Source organism: Oncorhynchus mykiss, chromosome 28 (assembly GCF_013265735.2).
Source record: "Oncorhynchus mykiss isolate Arlee chromosome 28, USDA_OmykA_1.1, whole genome shotgun sequence".
In the NCBI taxonomy this organism is placed as follows: Eukaryota; Metazoa; Chordata; class Actinopteri; order Salmoniformes; family Salmonidae; genus Oncorhynchus; species Oncorhynchus mykiss.
Window position 1 is genome coordinate 23750657 of NC_048592.1, and position 26570 is coordinate 23777226.

General features: G+C 44.0%; 2 protein-coding genes across 6 annotated transcripts in view; one reads left to right on the forward strand and one right to left on the reverse strand.

Moving 5' to 3' along the window:
* Window positions 1-2936, reverse strand: part of LOC110508186 (vasoactive intestinal polypeptide receptor 2-like) — a 61226-nt gene extending 58290 nt beyond the window's left edge. The window contains exon 1 of the mRNA XM_036966917.1: window positions 2866-2936. The gene's annotated coding sequence lies outside the window, so the exon portion shown is untranslated. The remainder of the gene's footprint in view (window positions 1-2865) is intronic.
* On the forward strand, window positions 1651-26057 carry zmynd11 (zinc finger, MYND-type containing 11). Of its 5 annotated transcripts, none has more exons than XM_036966911.1 (17): window positions 1651-1835; window positions 5745-5880; window positions 6991-7150; window positions 7665-7688; window positions 11856-11879; window positions 12194-12355; window positions 15314-15391; window positions 15741-15833; window positions 18822-18909; window positions 19280-19335; window positions 19465-19542; window positions 19687-19805; window positions 19956-20220; window positions 20541-20648; window positions 20779-21054; window positions 22641-22826; window positions 23217-26057. In XM_036966911.1, the coding sequence occupies exons 2-17, from the start codon at window positions 5750-5752 to the stop codon at window positions 23337-23339; spliced, it is 1971 nt and encodes a 656-aa protein (XP_036822806.1). In that variant the 5' UTR covers window positions 1651-1835; window positions 5745-5749; the 3' UTR covers window positions 23340-26057. The 5 variants fall into 5 exon arrangements, with proteins under 5 accessions (XP_036822806.1, XP_036822807.1, XP_036822808.1 ...); XM_036966912.1 differs by having other exon boundaries at window positions 20544-20648; XM_036966913.1 differs by lacking the exon at window positions 11856-11879.
* Window positions 26058-26570: the final 513 nt, after the last annotated feature.

Here is a 26570-nt window from a genome sequence, read left to right on the forward strand (position 1 = left end):
ATTGAATAAAGCAATAAGGTTGCTTTGACACTAAACACAATACAGAGGGTTGCAAATTACTCACATAATACATCAGTCCTCCTTTCCTACCATGTCCATGACCATGACATGACCTACCATGTCACCCAGAGTTTGGCACTTTTAAACTCATACTATTGAAGAAAGGATCTCCTTTAGGGTCATAAACAAAATGTGAGGACATACAGTTCTATTATGTCTCTTCTGGTATTTAAAAGGACATTGTGGCTGTTGTGAACTTACTCTGTTGGCTCTTATTATTTCTCAGATCACATCTCAGTTGAAATCAGCAGTTGAAACAACAATAAAGCGTCCTCCTCGCCACTGTTCTGTTAAAAAGCTGAGGGATGGGGTTGGAGAAATGTAACCATTCTTAAATTGATAGACATGTAGTTTTAAGGCTATACAGTGTTTGTTAACATTTCCTGTCCATTAATAGATTGTAGATCATATATAGAAAATGATTTCCATCTCAAAATTCCGATGTACTATCTTGAAATATCAACTTAGTATCCAAGATGTTTGACTTACAGTACCACTACACATATGGCAAAGGGTGTCTACTTTGAAGAATCTCAAATATATATTTTTTAAACCCTTTTTTGGTTACTACATGATTCCATATGTGTTATTTCATAGTTTTGATGTCTTCACTATTATTCTACAATGTAGAAAATAGTCAAAATAAAGAAAAACCCTGGAATGAGTAGGTTTGTTCAAACTTTTGACTGGTACTGTATGTATCTTGAAATTTCGACTTACTATCTCAAAATTCTTAGATACACTAACAAAATGTTGACATACATATCTCAAAATATTGAGATTGTTCTATCTGTGGAGATACAGTACTGTGAGACATAAATTTCCCCAGATCATTTCCCCAAGCATCTGCTTGGCGTTTCCACTCACAACCAAATATGGTAGTGAGAGGAAGCCCTCTAGCTGGCATTGGGAGAAGATGGAACGAGATGGATTTTGACCAACATTCTGCAAATGTTCTCATCGAGGACACATTTGATCTCAATACAGTTTTCTGTTCCCAAAACTAGAATTAGTTATGAACAGAAGGAACGACGTTTTTATAGACTTTATCCTCTGCGCACTTCACAGAGGAGGCGTTATCTAACGGAGATATACAGATATTTGCTAGAACAAGCCAATAGGATCTCGCTATCTCGTGCTTGGCTCTGCCCACCTCCATGCCTGTTCTGTCCACTATGACTCATTTGTTCCCATCGGAAACGGCTGTCTGTGTTGTATCTTGGTTTAGTTATACAAATCTTCGTTATCTCATATTTTTGGGGGTGGCGAGAATGAGCTTCCATAGTTTTTGCCGAATATCTTTAATACCATTTGTATGTAATTATTTCCTGATATGTTGCAATGTATAAAGCACTTGCAATTGCTATGCAATCTATTGAGAAGTATTGATAATGTGACAAAATGTTAATTGGTTAAATACCTGTACAGGTGGATATTTTCTTTTTTTCCACCATTTGGCCAGATGCCCGTTCTAATACTAAAAATAAATGTACTCTCAAAAATTGCCTCACAAAAATAACATAAACAAAAGAGTACGTGTCAAATCGTAATTCCACCACTAGAGTTCTCCTGTGTAAAAATCTGTCCTGCTATTTTAATGTTGGCGCTGTGTTTACCTCTCCCCAATCCTGTGCTGTGTGGCCAGGCCAGCTGGACGTAAACCTGACCATAATTCAGACAGTCTAAACTATCCCGGAAATACAAATGTAAAGTATCTTACATTGAATCCTTTGCGGATTTATACAGTGACATATATTATTAATACTGTAGTGACGGTAAGTTGGACATGTATTTAATATAAAATGTATTACTGAAATTAACATATTACGGTTAGCTAACAGCTAGCTATCTACTGTAGCTGTACCTGTTATGAACATGGCGCGTTCTGAAAACAACGATTCTAACTAACATTCATATTTTCTGTATACGTTTTGGTAGTTGCTTTGTTACCGTCTAACAACTATATTTTATTTGTCTACGTGGCTAATAAATGCATGTTTGAAAGCGTACGTTAAATAGCTAGGTAGCTGCTACAGAACTGCTTCGCTTTCCAGATCCTGCTAACTAACGTTAGCTAGCTTGCTAACAATTATGTTGTCGAACCAGCTAACTAACGTTTTGACAAGCTTTCTTTGACACTCGCTTTGGAGATTACCCTAACCAAACGTTAGCTAGCTCCCTAGTACTAGCTATCTAGTTAACTATCAAACTGACAACATTAGCCAGCTAGCAAACTGGGAGTGGGAGCTACCAGTTAGCTAGTTTGGTCGTGTGGCCTTGGACGCCTTTGTTGAAACATCCACGGACTGTGCTGAATACTTAATCCGGAAATCAGGCCAGGGATTGGTCTGGGGAAGAGAAGGCACATTTACCCGCCTGCCCCAACTACACTATCAATGTGCGAATAGTTGGTCAGACAAAATTAAAACACAGCCACGAAAAAGCTCATTCATGTATCCAATAAGCTAATCCTGCTGTTTTTTTTTTTTTTTTTTTACATCTTCAAAATAGCCCATCAGAATTTTCATTCACAGGACCTCTCCTTTAGGATGTCTGTCTCGCATACTATTATTCATGTTGAGTTTGACACGCGTATTAGTGGATTGATTGTTTGGCTAATTTGCCCATACTATATACACAGTAGATATAATTTGTCTGCCTCTGTTGAGCACTGATTGTGTTGTAAAAGTGGAAACAGAGTCACAGCTGGACCTTGAGGAAGACAACATTCATGATTCATAGCTACATTTGATAAACAAAGACTCTAAATAATAAAGTTCATCTTATTGCCACTGCTAGACCTACCTTGTATGATTATAAGCTCTGAATTTTGATGATGGGAGTGTTGTGCTCCTGGACACCTAGCAGCCTAATTGATTGGGGAGTGTAGAACCTCTGTAGTCATGACATTATGTAGTGTCAGTCCCTAGATGGGGGTGTGTTCAGGTAGCAGCTGTGAGCGGTTGCTGTTACCTCTGGATGCATCCCAAATGGCACCCTATTCCATATTTAGTGATCTACTTTTAACCAGAATAATCCCCAGTTTACAATTGGCTCATTCATCCCCCTCCTCTCCCCTGTAACTATTCCCCAGGTCGTTGCTGCAAATGAGAATGTGTTCTCAGTCAACTTACCTGGTAAAATAATGGATAGATAAATAAATATGGGGAATATGGTAGAATTTGGGACGCTGCCTTTGTAAGGTGGCAGCGGATGTGGAGTTGGAGCACTAAGTAGTGCCCTGGCACCAAGGCACTGGTGACTCTTATTAACACCTACTCTGGTTTGCATTGCATGGGATATCACATCGCTCACTGTCACCTCTACTCCTCTCAGTTCTTATTCACCTTCTCTCAGCAGGCTGCAAGTTAGACATGGGAAGAGACATGATATTACAGTGATTTAGAGTCTGTCGTCAATCCTCAGGTTTGCAAGGAAATGTGATTTTCTTTTTGTGAAATGTTTGCCCCAAGATAAGCCTACTGCGGGAGTGGTATAGGCCTGAAATTGAGATATTCTACTGTCTTGCTAAGGCGTACACATTTAATTAAATGTTTAACAGATGCTCCTCTTTGTTTTCTAAAAAAATATTTAAAAATGTTTGTTTTTTAAAGGTGTGATTATAGGAAACATAATGTTCTCAAGCTTCCTGAGGCTGTTTACACCATTGAAAAAAATGGTCAGTTCCAGTCTTAAAGGTGTGTCTCTCCCATAGGCACCAATGCAATAGCAGGTTGATCTGGTCTGCTTAGTTTATTGACTCTATATGAACCATAAAAAATTTGCAAGTGGGATGTCTCGCTTCCTCTTCCTTCAACTTCCTCTTGGATTATAGCTGAACTATGAGCCTCCAATAGGCTAAAATCTCTTGGTTAGGTTAAGTGTTGAACTATGATTGCTATAGGTTTTTAACTAGAAGGCCTACATTTTTAGAGAAGTGATTCGCTTGCTTAAATCACTTTAAAAAAAAATATATATATAAAAATGTAAACTCTATGTAGGCTTCACGTACAAGATGACATGGTTATTGTAAGTAGTGGATGTGCGAGACCTTAATTTGTGAAATTTGGCTCACATTTCAATATCACATGCTTTTTAATTTGACTATGACGAATTGAAGCGAAATATGAAGTGGCTACATGATATCTATTTAGGCTATTTCCTCCTGTCTGGCCCAATGAGGTGCCAAAATGTTCAGTGAACTGGTGTGAACGGATAGTAAACCGTACACATAATTTTGTCCTTTGGTCTTTAAATGTTAGTTGAACTAAAACATGTATGGATTCGCATTCTGTTTGTGAAGTCTGTGGACTAACATTAGCATATGGTTAGCTTGGAACAGAAGTTTTTTAAATTGACATTTTACATTTCAAAGTAAAAACAAAAATGCTGGAGGACATCTTTTAAGAAGAGTAATGTGCAAAATTGGATTTGAAACATAGTTAACGGGATGGCAGGTAGCCTAGTGGTTAGAGCGTTGAGCCAGTAGTTCTGCCCTGAACAACCCACTGTTCCCCGGTAGGCCGTCATTGTAAATAAGAATTTGTTCTTAACTGACTTGCCTAGTTAAAATAAGGTTATTTATTAATAACAGGATGAGGCAAACTGCTATTGTTCCTTTCCTTAAAATCTCTTGAGTAATATTGTATTCCCTCACAGTAGACTTGTTCTATGATAGTTCTGTGAAATGGCACAGCTTTCTTCATTTCTTTTGCAAAAAAAATAAACAATTTTTTTTGGGGGGTATTCTGTTTTTCTTCCACTGAATAGCCTAGAATATGGGTAGGCAACCCTGTTCCTGGAGTGCCGCTAATTGCGGCACTCGAGAACTAGGGTTGCCTACCCCGGGCCTGGAATCTAGATGTTGGCCATTTCTACTACAGCTCCCTAAGTGCTGATTCCTGTTACATTGCAGTGTTTAAGGGAATGATAAACAAAGCCCAATAGAACTAGACTTGGCCATACATAATAGTGTATTTTAGGATTACATTTAGCAGACACTCTTATCCATAGCTACTTACAGGAGCAATTGGGGTTAAGTGCCTTTCTCAAGGGCACAGCAGCAGATTTTTCACCTAGTTGGCTCAGGGTGTCTAACCAGCAAATTCTTGGTTACTGGGCCAACGCTCTTAACCGATAGGCTACCTGCTGACCATGGGAAGCCCCCTGTGTCACTCGCATGGTCATTGGAGCAATGTTGTGTCATGGACAATGGACATCTATTAGGCCAGTCAAAGCACGTTTCTGAGGTCTTTCTGACATGGGAATAGACATCGTTTTTGTTGTCTTGATTGGGTTGACCAATCCTGGTCCTGGAAGGCTTTGGAACCTGCAGATTCTTGTTGTTTCTTATCCTGGCTGTTTAGGCTAGGAAGATGGTTAAAGGTAGCCTGATGGAACCATCCTGATCGCTGCGTTCACCGTTCTGTTGACGTCAGTGAAATAGAATGGTGAACGTAGCGATCAGGATGGTTCCACCAGGCTAGGCTGGAGGTGTAGTTTACCCATGCCCTCTGGGTGGTGCGGCATGATGAGGATTTCTTCACTTGAGCTGAGAGGGGGAAGAAAAACAACTTTCGCTGTTCATTTCCTGATTTGAAATTGACCCATTTCAACTATGTTCCGCAGTGTCTCTAGAAGTAGCCTAATGGTTTGAAACATTACTTCTCTCCCATTCCTTGCAGGTGTCATGAATAAAGAGATCATGTCGCGTGTGGTGAAGAAGAGGCAGGCGGATCCGAAGGTGGTCCAGTACGTGTGGGCTGCCATTGAGGTCATCCGCAACCAGAAACAAATTGCCAACATGGACAGGATCTCAAAGTAAGTATTCCAGTCATTCTAGTTCTATTCCAAGACGCTTAGAAAGTGGAGACGTCACAAAAGCCCCCAAAAATTGTCTTAAATATTAGTGGAGTCACCCGGCCGTTTTGTAGACTAAATGATAAGGTGTCTCCAGTTGTTTACATTTGTGATGCACCTTCTATGCATATTCACTTTCAATACATATTGAGTTTGGATCGATGGATGAATGGTGGTGGGTCTTAGCTACTGCGTTCAGGGTCATGCTTGATCAATAGGTGAAATGGTTTCATCGTTCAATACTTGACATTAAATTCCCTTTGCTTAATGCCATTCAGACCATAAATTATTTCAACCAAGCTATATTGCAGCTTCCATTGTAGCACCTATATGAATATTTGTATTTATTTAGACTGATTTAGGTCCTATTATATTGTTTTATGATTATCTTGTAATATTCTTACAGTCTAATCTAAATTAATTCATGCTGAAACCTATGCCTGATAATTATTTTCAGTTAATGGAATAGGAATAGGGCTAATTGGAATCCTCTGGCAAACAGAGAGCCTTGGAAGTTGTCCACGAGCAGAATGAATGACACAGAGTGGCTGTTGTCATGGAGATAAAGCGATGAAATTCAATGGCAGGCACTGCTGAACTGTCTTAATGTCTTAAAATACATTTTGTATTTGAATGGATGAGGTGGTGACATTGACAGTCCAGGAAAATAGAGTTTAATATGAAAATGAAGGCAGTTGGTACAGGAGGGGAGGTTGTGTTATCGCTTTACATTAGATGTGGAAAGACTTAGTCTGTCTGCAGAACATAAAACGGTTGGCGGCACAGTCATTAGTGGTTTTGTCCCAACTAGTCCATGTAATGGGTTGCACTGTGAAGATGTGGTGGTCCCAATGCAGGTAGCAATATTTTTCTGGGGGCTAGGCCCTACTTCAAGATTTAAAATTGGATGTCTTTGGCACTCTTGTCTGCTTCTGTTTTGTTCTATTCTTGCCCATTTCCTTGTGAATTGCATATTTGGCAGCTCCTTCTGAGGTGAATGGGTTTATCCTTGATTGAGTTGTTAGAGAATGCAGGCAGAGGCAGTGATGTTGGTGTGTTGTACCTATGCAGGTACCTGAGCCGTGTGTTTGGCATGCACCCCAAGGAGACAGCCAGGCAGCTGAGTCTGGCAGTGAAGGATGGCCTGGTGGTGGAGACTCTCACTGTGGGCTGTAAGGGCTCCAAGGCTGGCATTGAGCAGGAGGGCTACTGGCTGCCTGGAGACGAGCAGGTAAGAGAGGGGTTTTACCCAGTAGTGATAACCCAAACCCCAGCAGTCCTTGCTGGTTTCTTCATCATCAACACCTATTTCTCCTATCTCCCTCAGCAACACCTCTATGGTTCAGAAGAAAATGTACTTAGTTCAAGGAATTCTCCCTTTTATTCAATGTTTTTACGTCTTTTATTTGTAAGGAGTTGTTTGTATATCTGCTATGCTAGACAACTTAGTAATACTTCAGTCATTCAGAGGTGCTGTGAACTATAGCACTGAATTCAGCATTGATTATAACGACCTGGTGATTCAAGTCATGCTGCTCCCTTACCAATTTGTATGTGAGGCTGACTTGTTAAAGTCATAGGTATGATGACCATGCACACATTCCTTTAGTACTGTAGCTCTGCTATGCACCAAACACACTGGCCCCACACAGTACAGTCAGATTTAGCACTACTCAAAGAGAACTCAATTGACTAGAGCAGCAGGACTTTAAACACTGCTTTCTGGATCACTTGCAATCACACAGGAGCCGAAGGCCGAAGGAAGCAAGGTAAGGGTGGATCGTTGTTTTCTAATTTTTTTTAAATCTCTAATTTATTTTACTAACATCATTCCGCTTCAAATCACTTTTGCCACTTCTGCAGCGCAATCTGGGATTTGATGGAATCTTTTTAGAGCTGCATACTCTTTAACATAAAATCAGACAACAAAATACTAATTGAATTATCTGTTTAAAAATATGATATCAAAAGTATTTTCAGTTGTAATGGTTAACCATTTACGTCATAGCCAGTAGTTTTAACACGAGAGATGCTGATATTCCATGTGAAAAGCTTCCAGAAAGCCCGGTGTAGCGCTGTCTCGGTGGCCCAATTTCTTGCGGAATGGATCAGTCACTTCCTTTAAATATTTGCTCGCTACTTATCTACACATGTAACGTTGCTTTAAAAACAGCTAAAAAAACTAATAAACATTGCCAGGGTTCCATACAGTGAAAGCTGTTGTCTTCATGGCTTTGTTTGACACATACTTCAAAACAATTCTCCAAAGAGAGAGTCTCTGAAGAAAAAGTTTCAGAATCATAGTAGCACATTTCAATGTCATGTCTTTTGCGTGAAATGACCAGCAACGCCAGCATAGCCGCAGGTTTGTAGCAAGCATATATGATGTGTGTAGTAGATGTAGTTTTGCTGATGGTGGTAGCAGTAGTAACTCCTCAGGGAGGGGTGTGTACCTTCATTCCTCTGTGTGTTATTATCTCTGTGACTCCAGCATGATTTGGTTTGATGAACAAGGGGGTATGGTGGTGTGTTGTCTATACTATGGTTACATCCCAAATGGACTCAAATTCCCTATGTTGTGCACTACTTTTGACCAGGGCCTATGGGGTTCCCTGATCAAAAGTAGTGTACTATATAGAATAGGGGCCTTTGGGATACAGCCTATTTATGCCTGACTGTCCTTAGAAATGTTAGCTGACTGATTTCATAGGTCAGCATCGCATTTGTATTGTGTATCTGAAGAATGTCGACGTAATTACAGTACATTATGAAGTTCCGTTGTCTCAAGTGCCTGGATTCAATCCAACTGTCATGTTTGTGTCCTTGGAAGTGACCAGGGATTGCATCCCAAATGGCACCCTATTCCCTATATAGTGCACTACTTTTGACCCGGTCCCATAGGGTGCAATTTTAGACGCAAGAATGTTTCTTTCCTCCGCAACAGCAGCAGTATTTGTTGATATTCCTCGCCGTTGATCATAAACGTACATGCTGACCAAACCGGCACCGCGCGTGTGTCTGTGTACGCATGCTGGTTTTGTCTATCCACACCAGATGTGTTCATGACGCGCAGGTTAAAATACCAAAACCAACTATATTCATTTGGGGACAGATCAAAACACAAATGAAACATTCATGGCCATTTAGGTAGCTTGCTGTTGCTAGCTAATTTGTCTTGGGAGACTTTGGGTTGTTATTTTAACTGAAATTCATATGGTCCTTTTTATTTGTTGCTGGATCTTTGTAGAATTCTGACTCATTTTGAGTGTTACAAAATGGTGTGTTCTCTACTCCCGATAATTAATCCACAGATGAAAAGGAGAAACTTAGTTCGTTTTTGGTCAATTTTTTATACCCACGTGGGTATTTGCTCGTAGAAACCAATGAGTAGATGAGAGTGGTGGGACTTGAAGCGCGTCAAGTGCCTAAAACAGAACCAAATTCTATTTTAGCGCCTGGTTATGCAGACGCGCCCCAGCAGTTTGGAAGAAATGATTGAATAACATGTTTGTGTAAATTTTTCTTGCAACACTCGCTCACGCAACATGGCCGGTTTGGTCAGCATGTTCGAGGATCAACCCTTGATAAATACGTTCCAAAGTAAATAGATGATGGACCAAAGTCAGAGTGGATTTAATCCAGGCATGCCCATCGTTATTATTTAGACTCTTCTTGTTTATGATATTCCATATCCTGGTTTGTTCAGTTAATCAGAAGAGAGTGGCAGAATGGCTTGTTGATGGATGTGTTTGAGGTGAAGCTCAGTGGGGAAAGCCAAATAGCACCCTTTTCCCCTTGTTAAAGCACGACAAGGGCCCATAGCACTCTGGTCAAAAGTAGTGCTATTTTATATATGGAATAGGGTGCCATTTGGGACACATACAGTGTCTTCATGTCTGGCCTTAGCTAGTAGCTTCATGGTTATGTATTGTGAATGCAGGGAGGGCAGTGTGGGCTGTATTTGTAATGATCTCTACAGCTCTCCTGAGAGGAATGGGTATGTGGTGTGTCTATAGGGAGGTTGGCTCAGCTAGCCTGCTGCAGTGCAGAGTGCTGGTGCCTGCAAAATGTCACCCTATTCCCTATATAGTTAACTCCTTTTGACCCGGGCCCATAAGGTTCTGGTAAAAGGTAGTGCACTATGTAAGGAATAGGGTGCTATTTAAGATGGATCCCCAGGCTGGCTTATGTAATAGATGGACCTGTGCTTCCAGGCACATCTCTGCTCAGCCTGCTTTCTCTCTGCCTGGCGTGTCCCAGCTTGAGACTCTTGACAGTGTTATTGGGGTTGGGAGACAGCATGAGCCAAACTGGGTCGGGCCTACGGGTACTAGCTAGCACCTCCCCTCACAACCCCTCTGCTTTTGTTGACCGTTTTAGACAAGGCTCATTCTCCCTCCTAAAAGTTCCCCCTCTGCTGTTTTAGGGGGTCAATTATAAAAATTCAAAATAGATATAATTGCTTTGGTTAACAATGTCAATAACGTATGATATATTTGTATAAAAAAAAATTTGAACTCTCCCTTGTGTTATTATACATGTGCAACAGCCTTTTGTTTTCTTACTTGAGGATGTTGGATGTCCTTCACTTGATTTAATCTCTGCAATAACCACCACACTGTAACATCATGCCAGTGTGGTGGGGATATTTATCACTCCAAGTGAGGTAGGCAATGTTACACTGTAGGAAGCATCATCAGACAGTGCTTCCCCATAGGCCTCACCCTTTTCATTCAGAATACAATAGGACAGGGACACGGCATGGACCGTGAAGTACCCTTCTACACTTGACTGTGCAGTGGGACTGGGCCAGGCACATCTAGCAGGGCTGAACACCACCAACAGACTAGGTCTCAACTGGAAAGAGCCATCCAAAATAGCCCTGGACAGGAAAAGATATGGAGGGACCTTGTGGAGGCCTTGGTGGGGTGAGGCCTAAATAAAAATGATTTGCCTCTGGCAGAGCTTGCTTTACATCAGGCTCTCCCTCTAGGCTGGCAGTGGCACTGCTGCGTCTATGCACTGTCCTTTTGTCCTTTATGACTATTTATGGCTCTGTGTGTTAGTTTGGGCTCCTCCTCTCTGCTCCCCTGTGATGGAGTGCTCTCCAGCTCACTAGGTTTAAACAGAGCATGTGCAACAGAGGCTGGATAGAGTTGGAGGGAAGGACACAAGGATTCTGCACTGATGGAGTGTCGTAGGTTAGGTTGTCCTGTGTTAACCACCTCAACTAGGATGTTTTTATTCCTTCATCTGAAAGAAAGGGTTTTGTGGGAAGGTGTAGGCTAGTTGCAATAATAAGTCCTTATTCACTTCCTTTACCACTCAAGACTATGAGTAGGTTGTTGGTTTGAATCCCAGGCAGGCAGATGGTTTCTAGCTCTATACGTCTTAGTGAAACCTGTAACTAGACTATAGTAAATCATGAGTAATGCTTTGAGCAGCAGGTTCAGGTTGGCAGGAATTTCCCCCACCCTTCCCGAGCTTCCATCAGCCTTTCATGCATGCACGGCCACATCAGGGTTTAATATGAACTTTGGTTGCTTCCTAAATGGCACCCTATTCCCTTTATAGTGCACTACTTTAGACCACAGCCCACCAGGGCTCTTGTCAAAAGTTGGGCACTATATAGGGAATAGGGTGCCATTTGGGAGGCATACTTCATCTAGCCTCAGAACACAGAGGGGGAACTTTAGTTGATGCGAAATATCTTAGATATGTGTGCTAATAATTACATTCCAGGAAGCAAGCGTTTCCGCAATGGTCATACATCAGCCTTAGGCCTGTAATACTCTCATCCTTCCTTCCCAAGAGGTTTATTTAAGAGATTGCCCTTTAAATAATTGGCTTGCACAGGGGTTATGCTACACAATCCACTGTACGTACACTGTTTATTTGCTAGTTAATTAATCAATGATGGGGGTGTTTAATTGCAGACGGAGAGCGAGCCGCAGGAGGAGGTCAGTCAGAATTCTAAACATTCAATAACTGTTGTTGTGAGATAATGTTTGTATAGGCTACCAGTAAAACGTTTTTATTTAACATTTATTTATACAGGAAGTCCAATTGAGGTCAGAAGACCTCTTTTCCAAGGGCGACCTGGATATAAGATAAATATGCATAGATCAAAGAACTGTGATGTGTGTTGTGGAACAGCTGGTGAAGTGGGTCCAGGAGTGGCCCCCTGGCTGGGGGTGTAGACTAGTCTCCAGCAGCCCAGCCGTCAGGTCGGTGCGGAGGGGGGGCACCGATCACTGTGCTCCGTATGTTTCAGGAATGGGAGGCAGAGAGCCACGACTGGTATTGCTTTGAGTGCCACCTGCCCGGAGACGTGCTGGTGTGTGACAACTGCTTCCGTGTCTATCACCTCAAATGCCTGTCTGACGAGTACAAGCCCCGGGACAGCGGATCCAACTGGCAGTGTGTGGTGTGCAGGGTAGGTATTCCATGTTAGTCTGCTGGTGCTGTCTAGCCTATGTCTGGGTGTAAGCTATATAGTACCTTTTATCAAATTACTCAAATGTATTATCTAGGCCCATAATTGATCATGCTGTTTTTCACTTATTAGATAAATATTATTATTTTCATGGGACCAGTACCATCCCTGTGACCTGTCCTGTCTTCTGCGTCTTGTCTGTTCTGTCTCCTTCTTGTCTGCTCTCCTGTCCTGTCTGCTCTGTCTCCTGTCATGTCTTCTCTGTCTCCTGTTCTGTCTCCTCTCCTGTCTGCTCTGTCTCCTGTCATGTCTTCTCTGTCTCCTGTCATGTCTTCTCTGTCTCCTGTCATGTCTTCTCTGTCTCCTGTTCTGTCTTCTCTGTCTCCTGTTCTGTATCCTGTCCAATCTGCTCCCCTTCTTGTCTGCTCTGTCTCCTGTTCTGTCTGCTCTCCTTCTTGTCTTCTCCTGTTCCTATCTGCTCTGTCTCCTGTTCTGTGTGCTCTGTCTCCTGTTCTGTCTGCTCTGTCTCCTGTCCTGTCTGCTCTGTCTCTTGTCTGCTCTGTCTCCTGTCTTGTCTGCTCTCCTTCTTGTCTGCTCTGTCTCCTGTCTTCTCTGTCTTCTGTTCCTGTCTGCTCTGTCTCCTGTCCTATCTGCTCTCCTTCTTGTCTGCTCTGTCTCCTTCTTGTCTGCTCTCCTTCTTGTCTGCTCTGTCTCCTGTCTGCTCTGTCTTGTCTGCTCTGTCTCCTGTTCTGTCTGCTGTCTCTTGTTCTGTCTGCTCTGTCTCCTGTCCTGTCTGCTCTGTCTCCTGTCCTGTCTGCTCTGTCTCCTGTCCTGTCTGCTCTGTCTCCTGTTCTGTCTGCTCTGTCTCCTGTCCTGTCTGCTCTCCTTCTTGTCTGCTCTGTGTCCTGTCCGCTCTGTCTCCTGTCTTGTCTGCTCTGTCTCCTGTCTTGTCTGCTCTGTCTCCTGTTCTGTCTGCTCTGTCTCCTATTCTGTCTGCTCTGTCTCCTATTCTGTCTGCTCTGTCTCCTGTCCTGTCTGCTCTGTCTCCTGTCCTGTCTGCTCTGTCTCCTGTCCTGTCTGCTCTGTCTCCTGTCCTGTCTGCTCTGTCTCCTGTCTTGTCTGCTCTGTCTCCTGTCTTGTCTGCTCCGTCTCCTGTCTTGTCTGCTCTGTCTCCTGTCTTGTCTGCTCTGTCTCCTGTCTTGTCTGCTCTGTCTCCTGCTCTGTCTCCTGTCCTGTCTGCTCTGTCTCTTGTCTGCTCTGTCTCCTGTCTTGTCTGCGCTGTCTCCTGTCCTGACTGCTCCTTCTTGTCTCCTGTCCTGTAAGCTCCTTCTTGTCTGCTCTGTCTCCTGTTCTGTCTACTGTCTCCTGTTCTGTCTACTGTTCTGTCTGCTCTGTCTCCTGTCCTGTCTGCTCTCCTTATTGTCTTCTCTGTCTCCTATCCTGTCTGCTCTGTCTCCTGTCCTGTCTGCTCGGTCTCCTGTCCTGTCTGCTCTGTCTCCTGTTCTGTCTGCTCTGTCTCCTGTCCTGTCTGCTCTCCTTCTTGTCTGCTCTGTCTCCTGTCTTGTCTGCTCTCCTTCTTGTCTGCTCTGTCTCCTGTCTGCTCTGTCTTGTCTGCTCTGTCTCCTGTTCTGTCTGCTGTCTCTTGTTCTGTCTGCTCTGTCTCCTGTCCTGTCTGCTCTGTCTCCTGTCCTGTCTGCTCTGTCTCCTGTCCTGTCTGCTCTGTCTCCTGTTCTGTCTGCTCTGTCTCCTGTCCTGTCTGCTCTCCTTCTTGTCTGCTCTGTGTCCTGTCCGCTCTGTCTCCTGTCTTGTCTGCTCTGTCTCCTGTCTTGTCTGCTCTGTCTCCTGTTCTGTCTGCTCCGTCTCCTATTCTGTCTGCTCTGTCTCCTATTCTGTCTGCTCTGTCTCCTGTCCTGTCTGCTCTGTCTCCTGTCCTGTCTGCTCTGTCTCCTGTCTTGTCTGCTCTGTCTCCTGTCTTGTCTGCTCTGTCTCCTGTCTTGTCTGCTCTGTCTCCTGTCTTGTCTGCTCTGTCTCCTGCTCTGTCTCCTGTCCTGTCTGCTCTGTCTCTTGTCTGCTCTGTCTCCTGTCTTGTCTGCGCTGTCTCCTGTCCTGACTGCTCCTTCTTGTCTCCTGTCCTGTAAGCTCCTTCTTGTCTGCTCTGTCTCCTGTTCTGTCTCCTGTCTCCTGTTCTGTCTACTGTCTCCTGTTCTGTCTACTGTCTCCTGTTCTGTCTGCTCTGTCTCCTGTCTGCTCTCCTTATTGTCTTCTCTGTCTCCTGTCCTGTCTGCTCGGTCTCCTGTCCTGTCTGCTCGGTCTCCTGTCCTGTCTGCTCTGTCTCCTGTCCTGTCTGCTGTCTCCTGTCCTGTCTGCTCTGTCTCCTGTCCTGTCTGCTCTGTCTCCTGTCTGCTCTGTCTCCTGTCCTGTCTGCTCTGTGTCCTGTCTGCTCTGTCTCCTGTTCTGTCTGCTCTGTCTCCTGTTCTGTCTCCTGTTCTGTCTCCTGTCCTGTCTGCTCTGTCTCCTGTTCTGTCTCCTGTTCTGTCTGCTCTGTCTCCTGTCCTGTCTGCTCTGTCTTCTGTTCTGTCTGCTCTGTCTCCTGTCTGCTCTGTCTCCTGTCCTGTCTGCTCTGTCTCCTGTCCTGTCTGCTATGTCTCCTGTCCTGTCTGCTCTGTCTCCTGTTCTGTCTGCTCTGTCTCCTGTTCTGTCTCCTGTCCTGTCTGCTCTGTCTCCTGTCCTGTCTGCTCTCACTCTCTTCTCTCTCTCCACTGCGCTGCAGGCGGTCTTTTTCCTCCTTTTATTGTTGGGATAATTTATGATATGCAATATATTGTACACAGTCAGCTCTCATCAGTTTCTTCCCACTGCTGGTTTGAATAGAGCGCTGGATTGATTACAGTGTCATGCTGAGCTCTCTCTCGCTCTCTTGCTCTCTCTGTCTTTTGCTCTCTCTCTCTCATTCTGCAGGGTAGTAAAAAGAAGAACCTGAACAAGCAGGAGATGTGCAAATACCTGCGTTTTATCATTCAGCGCATGAAAGAGAGGGTGAGTGTTCCATGGAACAGTTAGTTTTGTGTTCAGCGTATGTATGTAGGGCCAGGCTGTGGCACTGGTTCCATCCCAAATGGCACCATATTCCCTATATTATGCACTACTTTTGACCAGCCCTCCCATTGGTCTCTGGTCAAAAGTAGTGCACTATGTAGGGTATAGATTGCCATTTGGGCCTTAAACACCATATTGAATCAGAGCACTGCCATGTTTTATATTACTTAAAATCAAGGCCAGTAAAATCTCCCACCACAAAGGTCTGGGTTGTTTCCAGCCCCCCGCCTCTTCCTACTCCTTTTCGTCCATAAAAGTGATATTAAATAATTTTTTTTCGGGCTTGCAGGCCGTGGACTTGAACAAGAAAGGCAAAGACACTAGACACCCGATGTACAGAAGGCTCATCCACACCTCGCTGGACGTCACCAACATTCAGGAGGTAACTAAGTGGCCTTAATACACTGCTGAACACAGGGTTTCACACTGTGGTTCTGTCCCAAATGGAACCATATTCCCTGTGTAGTGCACTTCTTTTGACCAGAGTCATTTGGGACGCATTCGGGATTTCACACTATTATTTAGTTATGGAAGACCGAACCAAGACAGAGACTAAAAAACAGCTTCTATCACCAGGCCATCAGACTGTTGAACAGCCATCACTAGCCGCCTACCAAGTGACGCAGAAACTCACTCTCACAAAACACACACACAAGCTATCAATAACATACATACCTCAAACTCACAAACACGCACACACACACACACACACACACAGCCGACGCTGCTGTCCCATGTTATAGAGGAATTAAACCACTGGACACTTCCTGTTTCACACTGTATTAAACCCTGTATTCCCCACATGGTTCATTCTAACATTTCTACTACTGTACATTGGATTTTAGTTACACTGTTTATGCACACTGCATTTGTATGTTTATGCTGGATTCTTGACAGAGCTCACTCATATATTTACTGCTGTATATATCTAGTGTAAATGAATCGGTGTATATATGTATAAATTGCATTTCGATTCGTTTTACACTGCTATTTGGGTTGTTAATTAGATTCGTTACGATGTTTCTTGAGTGACATTTTAAAAAATGTTTTGATTATTTGTGTGCTTGATTTGACATTTTACTGCATCGTTAGGAGCTAGTAACATAAGCATTTCGCTGCACCCGCTATAACATCTGCCAAACTGTGTATGCGACCAATAAACTTTGATTTGAATTCCCTGCCCTTTGAACCTTTCATGATATATTGTATACTGTTGAATCCTTTAGTTTATCCAATGTCGAATGTAGGCTACTGTCCGAAAAAAAACATGTCCACTGATGTCTTCTGCCACACGATCTTCCTCATGTTGTTCATCATGCAATCCCTCGGTTGTCTCAAATGGCACCCTATTCCTTCATAGTGCACTACTTCTGACCAGGCCAAATGCACTACAGTGCCTTCGCAAAGTATTCAGACCCCATGACTTATTCCACATTTTGTTACATTACAGCCTTATTCTAAAATGGATTAAATCGTTTTCCCCTCATCAATCTACACACAATAACCTATAATGTCAAAGCAAAAACTGGTTTTTAGAAATGTTTGCAAAACCCCCCCGGAAATATCACATTTACAAAAGTATTCAGACCCTTTACTCAGTACTTTGTTGACGCACCTTTGGCAGTGATTACAGCTTCGAGTCTTCTTGGGTATAATGTTACAAGCTTGGCACACCTGTATTTGGGGAGTTTCTCCCGTTCTTCTCTGCAGAGCTTCTCAAGCTCTGTCAGGTTGGATGGGGAGCGTCGCTGTACAGCTTTTTTCAGGTCCCCAGAGATGTTCGATCGGGTTCTGGTTGAGCCACTCAAGGACATTCAAAGAATTGTCCCGAAGCCACTCCTGCATTGTCTTGGATGTGTGGTTAGGGTCGTTGTCCTGAGCGCTCTGGAGCAGGTTTTCATCAAGGATCTCTCTGTACTTTGGTCCGTTCATCTTCCCCTCGACTGGTCTCCCAGTCCCTGCCACTGAAAAACATCCCCACGGCATGATGCTGCCACCACCATGCTTCACCTTAGCCAGGTGATGAGTGGTGCCTGCTTTTCTCCAGATGACACGCTTGGCAATCAGGCCAAAGAGTTCAATATTGGATTCATCAGATCAGAGAATCTTGTTTCTCGTGGTCTGAGAGTCCTTTAGGTGCCTTTTGGCAAACTCCAAGTGGGCTGTCATGTGCCTTTTGGAGTGGCTTCCATCTGGCCACTCGACCATAAAGGCTTGATTGGTGGAGTGCTGCAGAGATGGTTCTCTTTGTGGAAGGTTCTCCCATCTCTACAGAGGAACTCTGGAGCTCCATGGGGTTCTTGGTCACGTCCCTGACCAAGGCCCTTCTCCCCGATTGCTCAGTTTGGCCTGGCAGCTAGCTCTAGGAAGAGTCTTGGTGATTGAAAACTTCTTCCAGTTAAGAATGATGGAGGCCACTGTTCTTGGGGACCTTAATGCTGCAGACATTTTTTGGTACCCTTCCCCAGATCTGTGCCTCGACACACTCCTGTCTCGGAGCTCTACGGACAATTCCTTCAACCTCATTGCTTGGTTTTTGCTCTGACATGCACTGTCAAATGTGGGACCTTATATAGACAGGTGTGTGCCTTTACAAATCATGTCCAGTCAATTTAATTTACCACAGGTGGACTCCAATCAAGCTGTACAAACATCTCAAGGATGATCACTGGAAATAGGATGCAACCGAGCTCAATTTCAAGTCTCATAGCAAAGGATCTGAATAAATGTGTAAATAAGGTACATTTGTGCAAATTTCTAAAAACCTGTTTTTGCTTTGTCATTGTGTGTAGATTGATGAGGAAAAAATGTAATTGAATCCGTTTTAGAATAATGCTGTAACGTAACAAAATTGAATACCTTCCGAATGCACTGTACATGTGGTGCTATTTGGGACTCGGCCCCATGTTGTTTGGTAAGGGTCTGTGTAAGGGCATGTCAGATGTAGCCCCAGTATAAAGCTGTGATTGTGTAGCCGACGCTACAGGCTATCAGATTGCCTCTCCTCACAGCGAGGGGGTCAGTGAGGTCTCCTCTGCACTGTGATCACTGGTGCATTCCGCCAGCCAAACCCTGCCTGCCAAATAGGCTGGAAAACAGCAGAGCGCTGTTTTCATGAGTGCACATTGTATCAAAACGTTTTGCAACAGAAAACAACATTTTTGAGATGTTCCTAGTATATATGTTTCACTCCTTTTGGTGTCTAGTGAATACAATCTAGGCCTTTGGAAAACAGCACTTGGGTCTGCCCTGGATGTGTGATGCACTGCCCTCCTCTGATCTCTTATGGTACTGCAACCACACCACAGCCCCCTCTGTCCTGCCCAGTGTGAATAGGCCTCTTTGTGCTCTCGCTCTCTCTCTTTTGCAGAACCTCACCGAGGGGAAATACAAGAGCTTCGACGAGTTCAAGGCAGATGCCCAGCTGATCGTGCACAATACCGCCATTTTGTTTGGAGGTGGGGGGGGTGTTCACAACCACTCTGTTATCATGGTCTGCGTCCCAAATTGCACCCTATTCTCTTTATAGTGGACCACAGGGCTCTGGTCAAAAGTAGGGAATAAGGTGCCATTTGGGACAGATCCATGAAGAGCATATTGCTATCAGATTTCCCTCCTATTATTAATTGCAGCTGTAACATAAGACTGTATAGTTGTTGCAGAAATGTCATTTTATTAGGACCCAGTCTAATGTGTTATTGGACAACCAAGGCTCTCTTCATGTAGTTGAAATGCCGTTCTTGTGATGACATGTTCAATAGAACCAAGTCTTTTAAATGTACTTGAATGTTATTTTCCCAACGTTTACAAAACCTGTTTTTGCTGCAGTGCATAGTGACCAGGCTGAAATAGCACGGTTGCTCTACAGTGACACATGCCATGAGGTAAACAGTAAAAAAAAAAAATATCTGCACACAATGACATTTGTATTGCAGTATTCTAGGAGGTTGTGGCATGGAAGCTGTTTATTGCTCTCTATTCTCTTAATTTAATCTCTCTCTTTCTCTCCCCAGTTAAACGAGTTAATGCTATGTAAGAACTGTTTCTACCTGTCCAACGCTCGACCTGACAACTGGTTCTGCTACCCCTGTGTGAGTATGAAACTGTTTTGGCTTCAATGCCCCTGCGGATTTGATTGTTGAAGCACCAATATAGCCCCAATAGAATTGCCTTAAGGGGACAAAGAAAGTTGATTGAATTGTATGTAATATCTTTGCTTGTGCTTGTTGTTGCAGACTCCTAATCACGAGGTGGTGTGGGCTAAGATGAAGGGCTTTGGCTACTGGCCAGCGAAGATCCTGCAGAGAGAGGACAATCAGGTGGACGTCCGCTTCTTTGGCCACCAGCACCAGAGGTCAGCCATCACACTGGGCACTAAGCTGTATACAGAAAAATAGTAGATCATCTTGCGCTTCTTTTCCAGAATCTCTAGCTGTAATATCCCCTGGCTATGGAGCTATGAGGGAGGCCCTGGTTGCGCTGACTGTTGTCTCCTCGTCCCCAGAGCGTGGATCCCGGCAGACAACATCCAGGACATCAAGGTGTCGGTGCAACAGCTGCAGGTGAAGCGCAGCGCGGGCTGGAAGAAGGCCTGTGATGAGCTGGAGCTATCCCAGCGTTTCCAGAGGGAGGGCCGCTTCTGGAAGACCAAGATGGTGGAGAGGCTGGACGAGAGGAGAGGAGACGGAGAGGAGAGGCTGACAGAGAGGCCGGAGGAGGCCGAGTCCTCCATCTCATCCACCAGCAACACCAACGAGCAGGTCAAACATGTACGTATGCTGTGCTGCAATTGCCTCTCTCTCTCTCACACAGACACACACACTGCGGTTTGCATATAGGCCCACAGCTCACTAACAGCTACTCTGGTATGTATGTTTAGCAGCGCCACCTGGTGGCTGATATTACAAGGCCTGTATTTTATTGAATTTTAATGATTGAGAATGTGAGGATCAACACAAACCTTCATATCCCTACACCATCTGTGTTGTCATGGCTCTAGCTCTGATCGTTGCCATAGTGACAGAAACAGTGTATCTAACAGAGGTGTTAGAAATCTGTTAGATACTGCAGTTCTGTAATTTCTCCACAGCAGAAAGCAGACAGACAGGCAGACCGAGACCGACAGACAGACAGTCAGGAGCCTAAAGCAAAGAAGAGCCGTCGCGGTCAAGCTCCGGATCCCAAAGAGGAAGTCAGTGTAAGTATCCTTACACACTGCTGTTGTATGATCACTCAGCCATTGTATTGCTATAGTGTTTTTTTTTTATTGTGTTCGTTTTAATGTCTGTGTGTCCATTTCTCTATCTCTCACCCCCTCTCTCCCCCAGGACCCGGAGCCTGAGATAGAGGCTGTGAGCAGCAGCCAGGAGATCCCCGTGACGACGCCCCACCAGCCAGAGAAGCTGTCTGTCTCCACGCAGACCAAGAAGGCCTCAGCCGCCTCGCCACGCTGCCTGCACCGCAGCACCCAGACCACCTCTGATGGAGCCTGCCAGAACATGTGCCACGAGAAGTACACCAAGATCTTCAACGACGTCAAGGACATGATGAAGGCCGACAACAAGAGGGAGACTGAGCGTGTGGTTCGTGAGGCCCTGGAGAAGGTGAGGGACTGGGGATTGAGACCGACACGGGGTTTGAGAGGCCCTGGAGTAGGTGAGGGACTGGGGAATTGAGACAGATGGGGAGTTTGAGATGCTCTGGAGTAGGTGAGGGACTGGGGGATTGAGTCCGATGGGGGGTTCGAGAGGCCCTGGAGTAGGTGAGGGACTGGGGGATTGAGACCGATGGGGGGTTCGAGAGGCCCTGGAGTAGGTGAGGGACTGGGGGATTGAGACCGACGGGGGGTTCGAGAGGCCTGGAGTAGGTGGGGGATTGAGACCGATGGGGGGGTTCAAGAAGCCCTGGAGTAGGTGAGGGACTGGGGGATTGAGACCGACGGGGGGTTCGAGAGGCCTGGAGTAGGTGGGGGATTGAGACCGATGGGGGGGTTCAAGAGGCCCTGGAGTAGGTGAGGGACTGGGGGATTGAGACCGATGGGGACTGGGGGATTGAGACCGATGGGGGGTTTGAGAGGCCCTGGAGTAGGTGAGGGACTGGGGGATTGAGACCGACGGGGGGTTCGAGAGGCCTGGAGTAGGTGGGGGATTGAGACCGATGGGGGGGTTCAAGAGGCCCTGGAGTAGGTGAGGGACTGGGGGATTGAGACCGATGGGGACTGGGGGATTGAGACCGATGGGGGGTTTGAGAGGCCCTGGAGTAGGTGAGGGACTGGGGGATTGAGACCGATGGGGGGTTCGAGAGGCCCTGGAGTAGATGAGGGACTGGGGGATTGAGACCGATGGGGGGTTCGAGAGGCCCTGGAGTAGGTGAGGGACTGGGGGATTGAGACCGACGGGGGGTTCGAGAGGCCTGGAGTAGGTGGAGGATTGAGACCGATGGGGGGTTCAAGAGGCCCTGGAGTAGGTGAGGGACTGGGGGATTGAGACCGATGGGGACTGGGGGATTGAGACCGATGGGGGGTTCGAGAGGCCCTGGAGTAGGTGAGGGACTGGGGGATTGAGACCGATGAGGGTTTCGAGAGGCCCTGGAGTAGATGAGGGACTGGGGGATTGAGACCGATGGGGGGTTCGAGAGGCCCTGGAGTAGGTGAGGGACTGGGGGATTGAGACCGACGGGGGGTTCGAGAGGCCTGGAGTAGGTGGGGGATTGAGACCGATGGGGGGTTCAAGAGGCCCTGGAGTAGGTGAGGGACTGGGGGATTGAGACCGATGGGGACTGGGGGATTGAGACCGATGAAGGGTTCGAGAGGCCCTGGAGTAGGTGAGGGACTGGGGGATTGAGACCGATGGGGGGTTCGAGAGGCCTGGAGTAGGTGGGGGATTGGGGGATTGAGACCGATGGGGGGTTCGAGAGGCCCTGGAGTAGGTGAGGGACTGGGGGATTGAGACGGGGGGTCTGAGTGAAGCTGGGGTTGTACCAGGAGAGGTGAGGGAACCTGGAGACTGACACTGAGAAAAGGTTTTATTGAATTTTAAGAAAAGGAACCAGCTAAAACATGAGTATATGACATGTATCAAGACTTTAACCTGCACTAAAATGACAGTAATAACCCCTGATCCAAAAGCACCTACAGTAAGTTCAGAATATGCTCCTGAGCTGAGGGTCCTTCTCTGTGGTGTGTCTCCAGTTGCGTTCTGAGATGGAGGAAGAGAAGAGGCAGGCGGTGAGCAAGGCGGTGTCGGGGGCCCAGGCTGAGATGGAGAGAAAGTGTAAGACGGTGAAGGAGAAGTGTAAGGAGGAGCTGGTGGAGGAGGTGAAGAAGATGGTGGCCCAGCACAAGCAGCTACTCTCCACCACCAAGAAGAAGCAGTGGGTGAGTGAGACCTTTCCCTCGTTCTCTACCACACACAGCTGTCTGTTCAAACCAGTGTCTCACTCATTGAGACCTAATGGGCTAAATCCATAGTATATTTGGACATGCAAAGTTTTTACATTGTGTTAGCTACATGCAGGGCAAAGAACACCACTATCTAGCTAAGATCTGCCCCACAACCCACTACCAAACTAAGCACATCCTTGACCTTTTCGGATTCTTAACTCCATAACCAAAAGTACATAATTAGAGCAGTACTAAACATAGTAAAATATAATGTATCAATTGAATATGACAATGACTGAACAACAGCAAGTCAGTTATTGTAATATTGGCATTCACAAACTCTCATAGTCTGACCCTGTGTGTGTGTGTGTGTGAATCGTCCAGTGTTATAACTGTGAGGAGGAAGCCATGTACCACTGCTGCTGGAACACCTCCTACTGCTCCATCAAGTGTCAACAGGAGCACTGGCACGCCGACCACAAACGCACCTGCCGTAGGAAGAGATGAGCAACCGCGCCCACTACCCTAGCTCGCCTTCCCATTGGCTCGCCCCACTGTCACTCACCCAACCACACCCCTACCTGCCTTCCTGAACACTTTGTGGACCGAATCTTTGCTCAACGTCTGAAAAAATGGTCTCTTCATTTTATTTCATTACATTATTATTTAGTATACCCAGTGTATTGATTTGTTTAGTTTTTTCCCAAATCAAGACCATGGCTCGAATGCATAGCATGGTATGATTTTTTTTATTGTGCTAATTTGACCTATGTTGGAGAATGTGTTATTTAAGTTTGTAATAACCAATGAGCATTAACTGAATACATTTTATTACCTGAATTTTTTTATCACTTTTCTTACTGTACATGTTTAACAATTAATATGACAGTCGATTTTAAACCGTAAGTACTATTGCAATGTTGAATAAGCTCTGCTTTCATACAGAAAATATTTAAAAAATGCTATAAAAAAAACATGAGGAAAAGAAACTGCAAAACGGTAAGTGTAGATGACCCATGAACATTTAGCATGATTTTATCATGAACATAGTTTGGTGAACGGCACCTTTTTTATTGTTTTTACATGCATCTATCATCTTCAAGTCACTTAAAACATCATTGGGAACAGGGTTATGAAGTCGGCTATAAAGAAGCTGACAAAAATCTTCCGTTTGTTATTATGCACATTTTGGCTTGGCTTTTTGAATACATTGTAATTTTTATGAATCAAAGAAAAAGTCAAACATTTCTTGGGGGAATATATAGCAATCTTTACTGAGCTGGATCTTAGAGAGGTTCCTTCCTAATTTGACCGTTTGCACATTTCATTTCTTTTCATAACCCAAATGCTTGTAATATTGCCAAAAACAACATTTGTTGAACCTTATCTTAACAGAGAAACTGTGTTGAGTGCTGTTTTTTTCCCCCCTCGTTTCATTTTTTTGGTTGGCATCAGTGTCATGGTTATTGTGATGTTCACTGTAAGTACACTTTTAGAATACTCAGTGACTAGTTATGAGACTCTTCACTGCATATGCTGTAGTTGGTGGTTAGTTTCTGTTGTTTCAACTCCATCCTCATATTCTAAGTAATGGGATGTGCATGTTTGATAGTTTCACATTTTTATTACTAGGGAAAAAAGCTTGCAGAGTATTTTGGTTTCCCATAGACAATGAATACGGATGGACCAATATAAAATATATGCAAATATGAATGATCAGGCTTGTTATCTTTTAGTCATTTTTATTTTTCTCTTACTTGAGTCTGAATGGTGTGCAATGTTATTATCCTTTTTTTGACTTGTCTTGGATCATTTCTTAAAGGGTAATGTAATTGCCAATTTGATTTTGAACAGAAGTACTAACCAAGAGGCTACTTGGGAAGTCAGACAATATTGGAAGTCCATGGGACTGTTTCCTTAGTTATGAAGAGCCGACTGAACAGAGGAAATGTCATCACCTGCATTCATTCATTTTATTGCCTAGTTTTGGACACTCAGTTTTCAATGATGGCAACTCTCTCTTCCGTTAGCTCTGACAAGTGCATCACTTTTCAGAACTAACACAATTATTTGTATTAGTTAGAACAATATGATTTATTTTGAACATTGTATTTTTCTCTTTCCTTAACCATATTCTATGTTTTGTTATTTTTCAATCAGAGAAGCAGCATAATGTTTAGAAGTTATTAACAAACTGCTTGATTTGGGACATGTTTGAGTTATGTTCTGTTTAATACTGATGCACTCCCTCAGGAGACCATGAACAGAATCATGCATGTCCTGCACGAATGCCACAATCTCTCTTTCTCTCTCAATCTCTCATGGCGTTCTTAACAAAATCATATTCTGTTTGTCATGGTTGCACTACATGTAAATAAACTTGTTCTCTTACACCATGTAATTCTCATGAGATTATAAACTACACACACTGATGGTACAGTCTAATGGAAGTTATTTACATTTCTGAGGTTTGCAACTCCAGTTTCCCCACCTGCGCGCTGCCCTCTATTTGAAAGGCTAAGAGAGAGGACTAATGTAATTGTGGAATTAAGCTATCTATAAATATGTTAACTTGAAAACCAGCAGAACCCTGCAGTTGTCCCCTCACATATGGCCAATTGTCTATCTATTACTGAGGTGACGGACTGTCCAGACCTCAACCACTTGTTACAAACACTTCTTTGTCTGCGCTTTGGAAAGTGTTACATAGAGGTTAGATCCAATTTGTGAATTTTCTCGGCTTCTACTACAGTATGTATTTTATATTTGTCCATCCCTGTATGATGCTCATTTGTGATTTTTTTTCCCTATGTGGAAATATTTTGATGTCATTCCAATTTGTGTGAAGTATTTCTGGTAACTTGCATGAGTAAGATGTGTGTATTACAGTCCTTTTTTCATGTTAAAAGACAGTTGCACTTCCTGAAAATGATGCAATATGACAATGATATTTCCTTTTCCTCTGAAATTGCAGTCTAGCAAATTTTCTCACCATTTAATTGAGTAAACACTAACTTTGGTGAGGAAAGTAAAGTTACTGTCTCACCCATGACAACATCTATAGGATTCTTTGACTTGGTCAACTTTTACCCTGTCCATATGCACACTATTAATAGTGGCTTAACATTTTTTATACTCCTGGCATTTTGTTTTACGCTTTAGCTAGCAATATGTATATACATATATTCTATGTGCTAACATGGAGAAATAAATGTATCAACAAGTTCATGTAGTCGAGTATTCGTTTTTATGTCCATCGGGGGATAACTCGGTAACTATGGGCCCTGGTCAAAAGTAATGCATTTTGGGACTCAGACAATATACTCAATGAAACCTGGGAAATGTTTACAAGGTAAGACAGATGTTTTTGTTTTTTTCTGGAACTAAGAAGGTACTTTTTTTGATCAGTAGAACAATGTTCACTGTGCAATAAAAGTAAACTCAATTTCAGATCTTTTCAAACATACTTTCTCATATTGTTGGCCTTACCATAGAATGGGATTCAATCCAATCAGCGGTAGATCCCCAAAAAGGGGAAATTCGATTGAGCCAACATACAGTGGCTTGCGTAAGTATTCATCCCCCTTGGAATTTTTCCTATTTTGTTGCCTTACAACCTGGAATTAAAATATATTTTTTTTTGGGGGGGGGGGTTGTATCATTTGATTTGCACAACATTCCTACCACTTTGAAATGCAAAATATTTTTTTATTGTGAAACACAAAATCAGAATTTGAG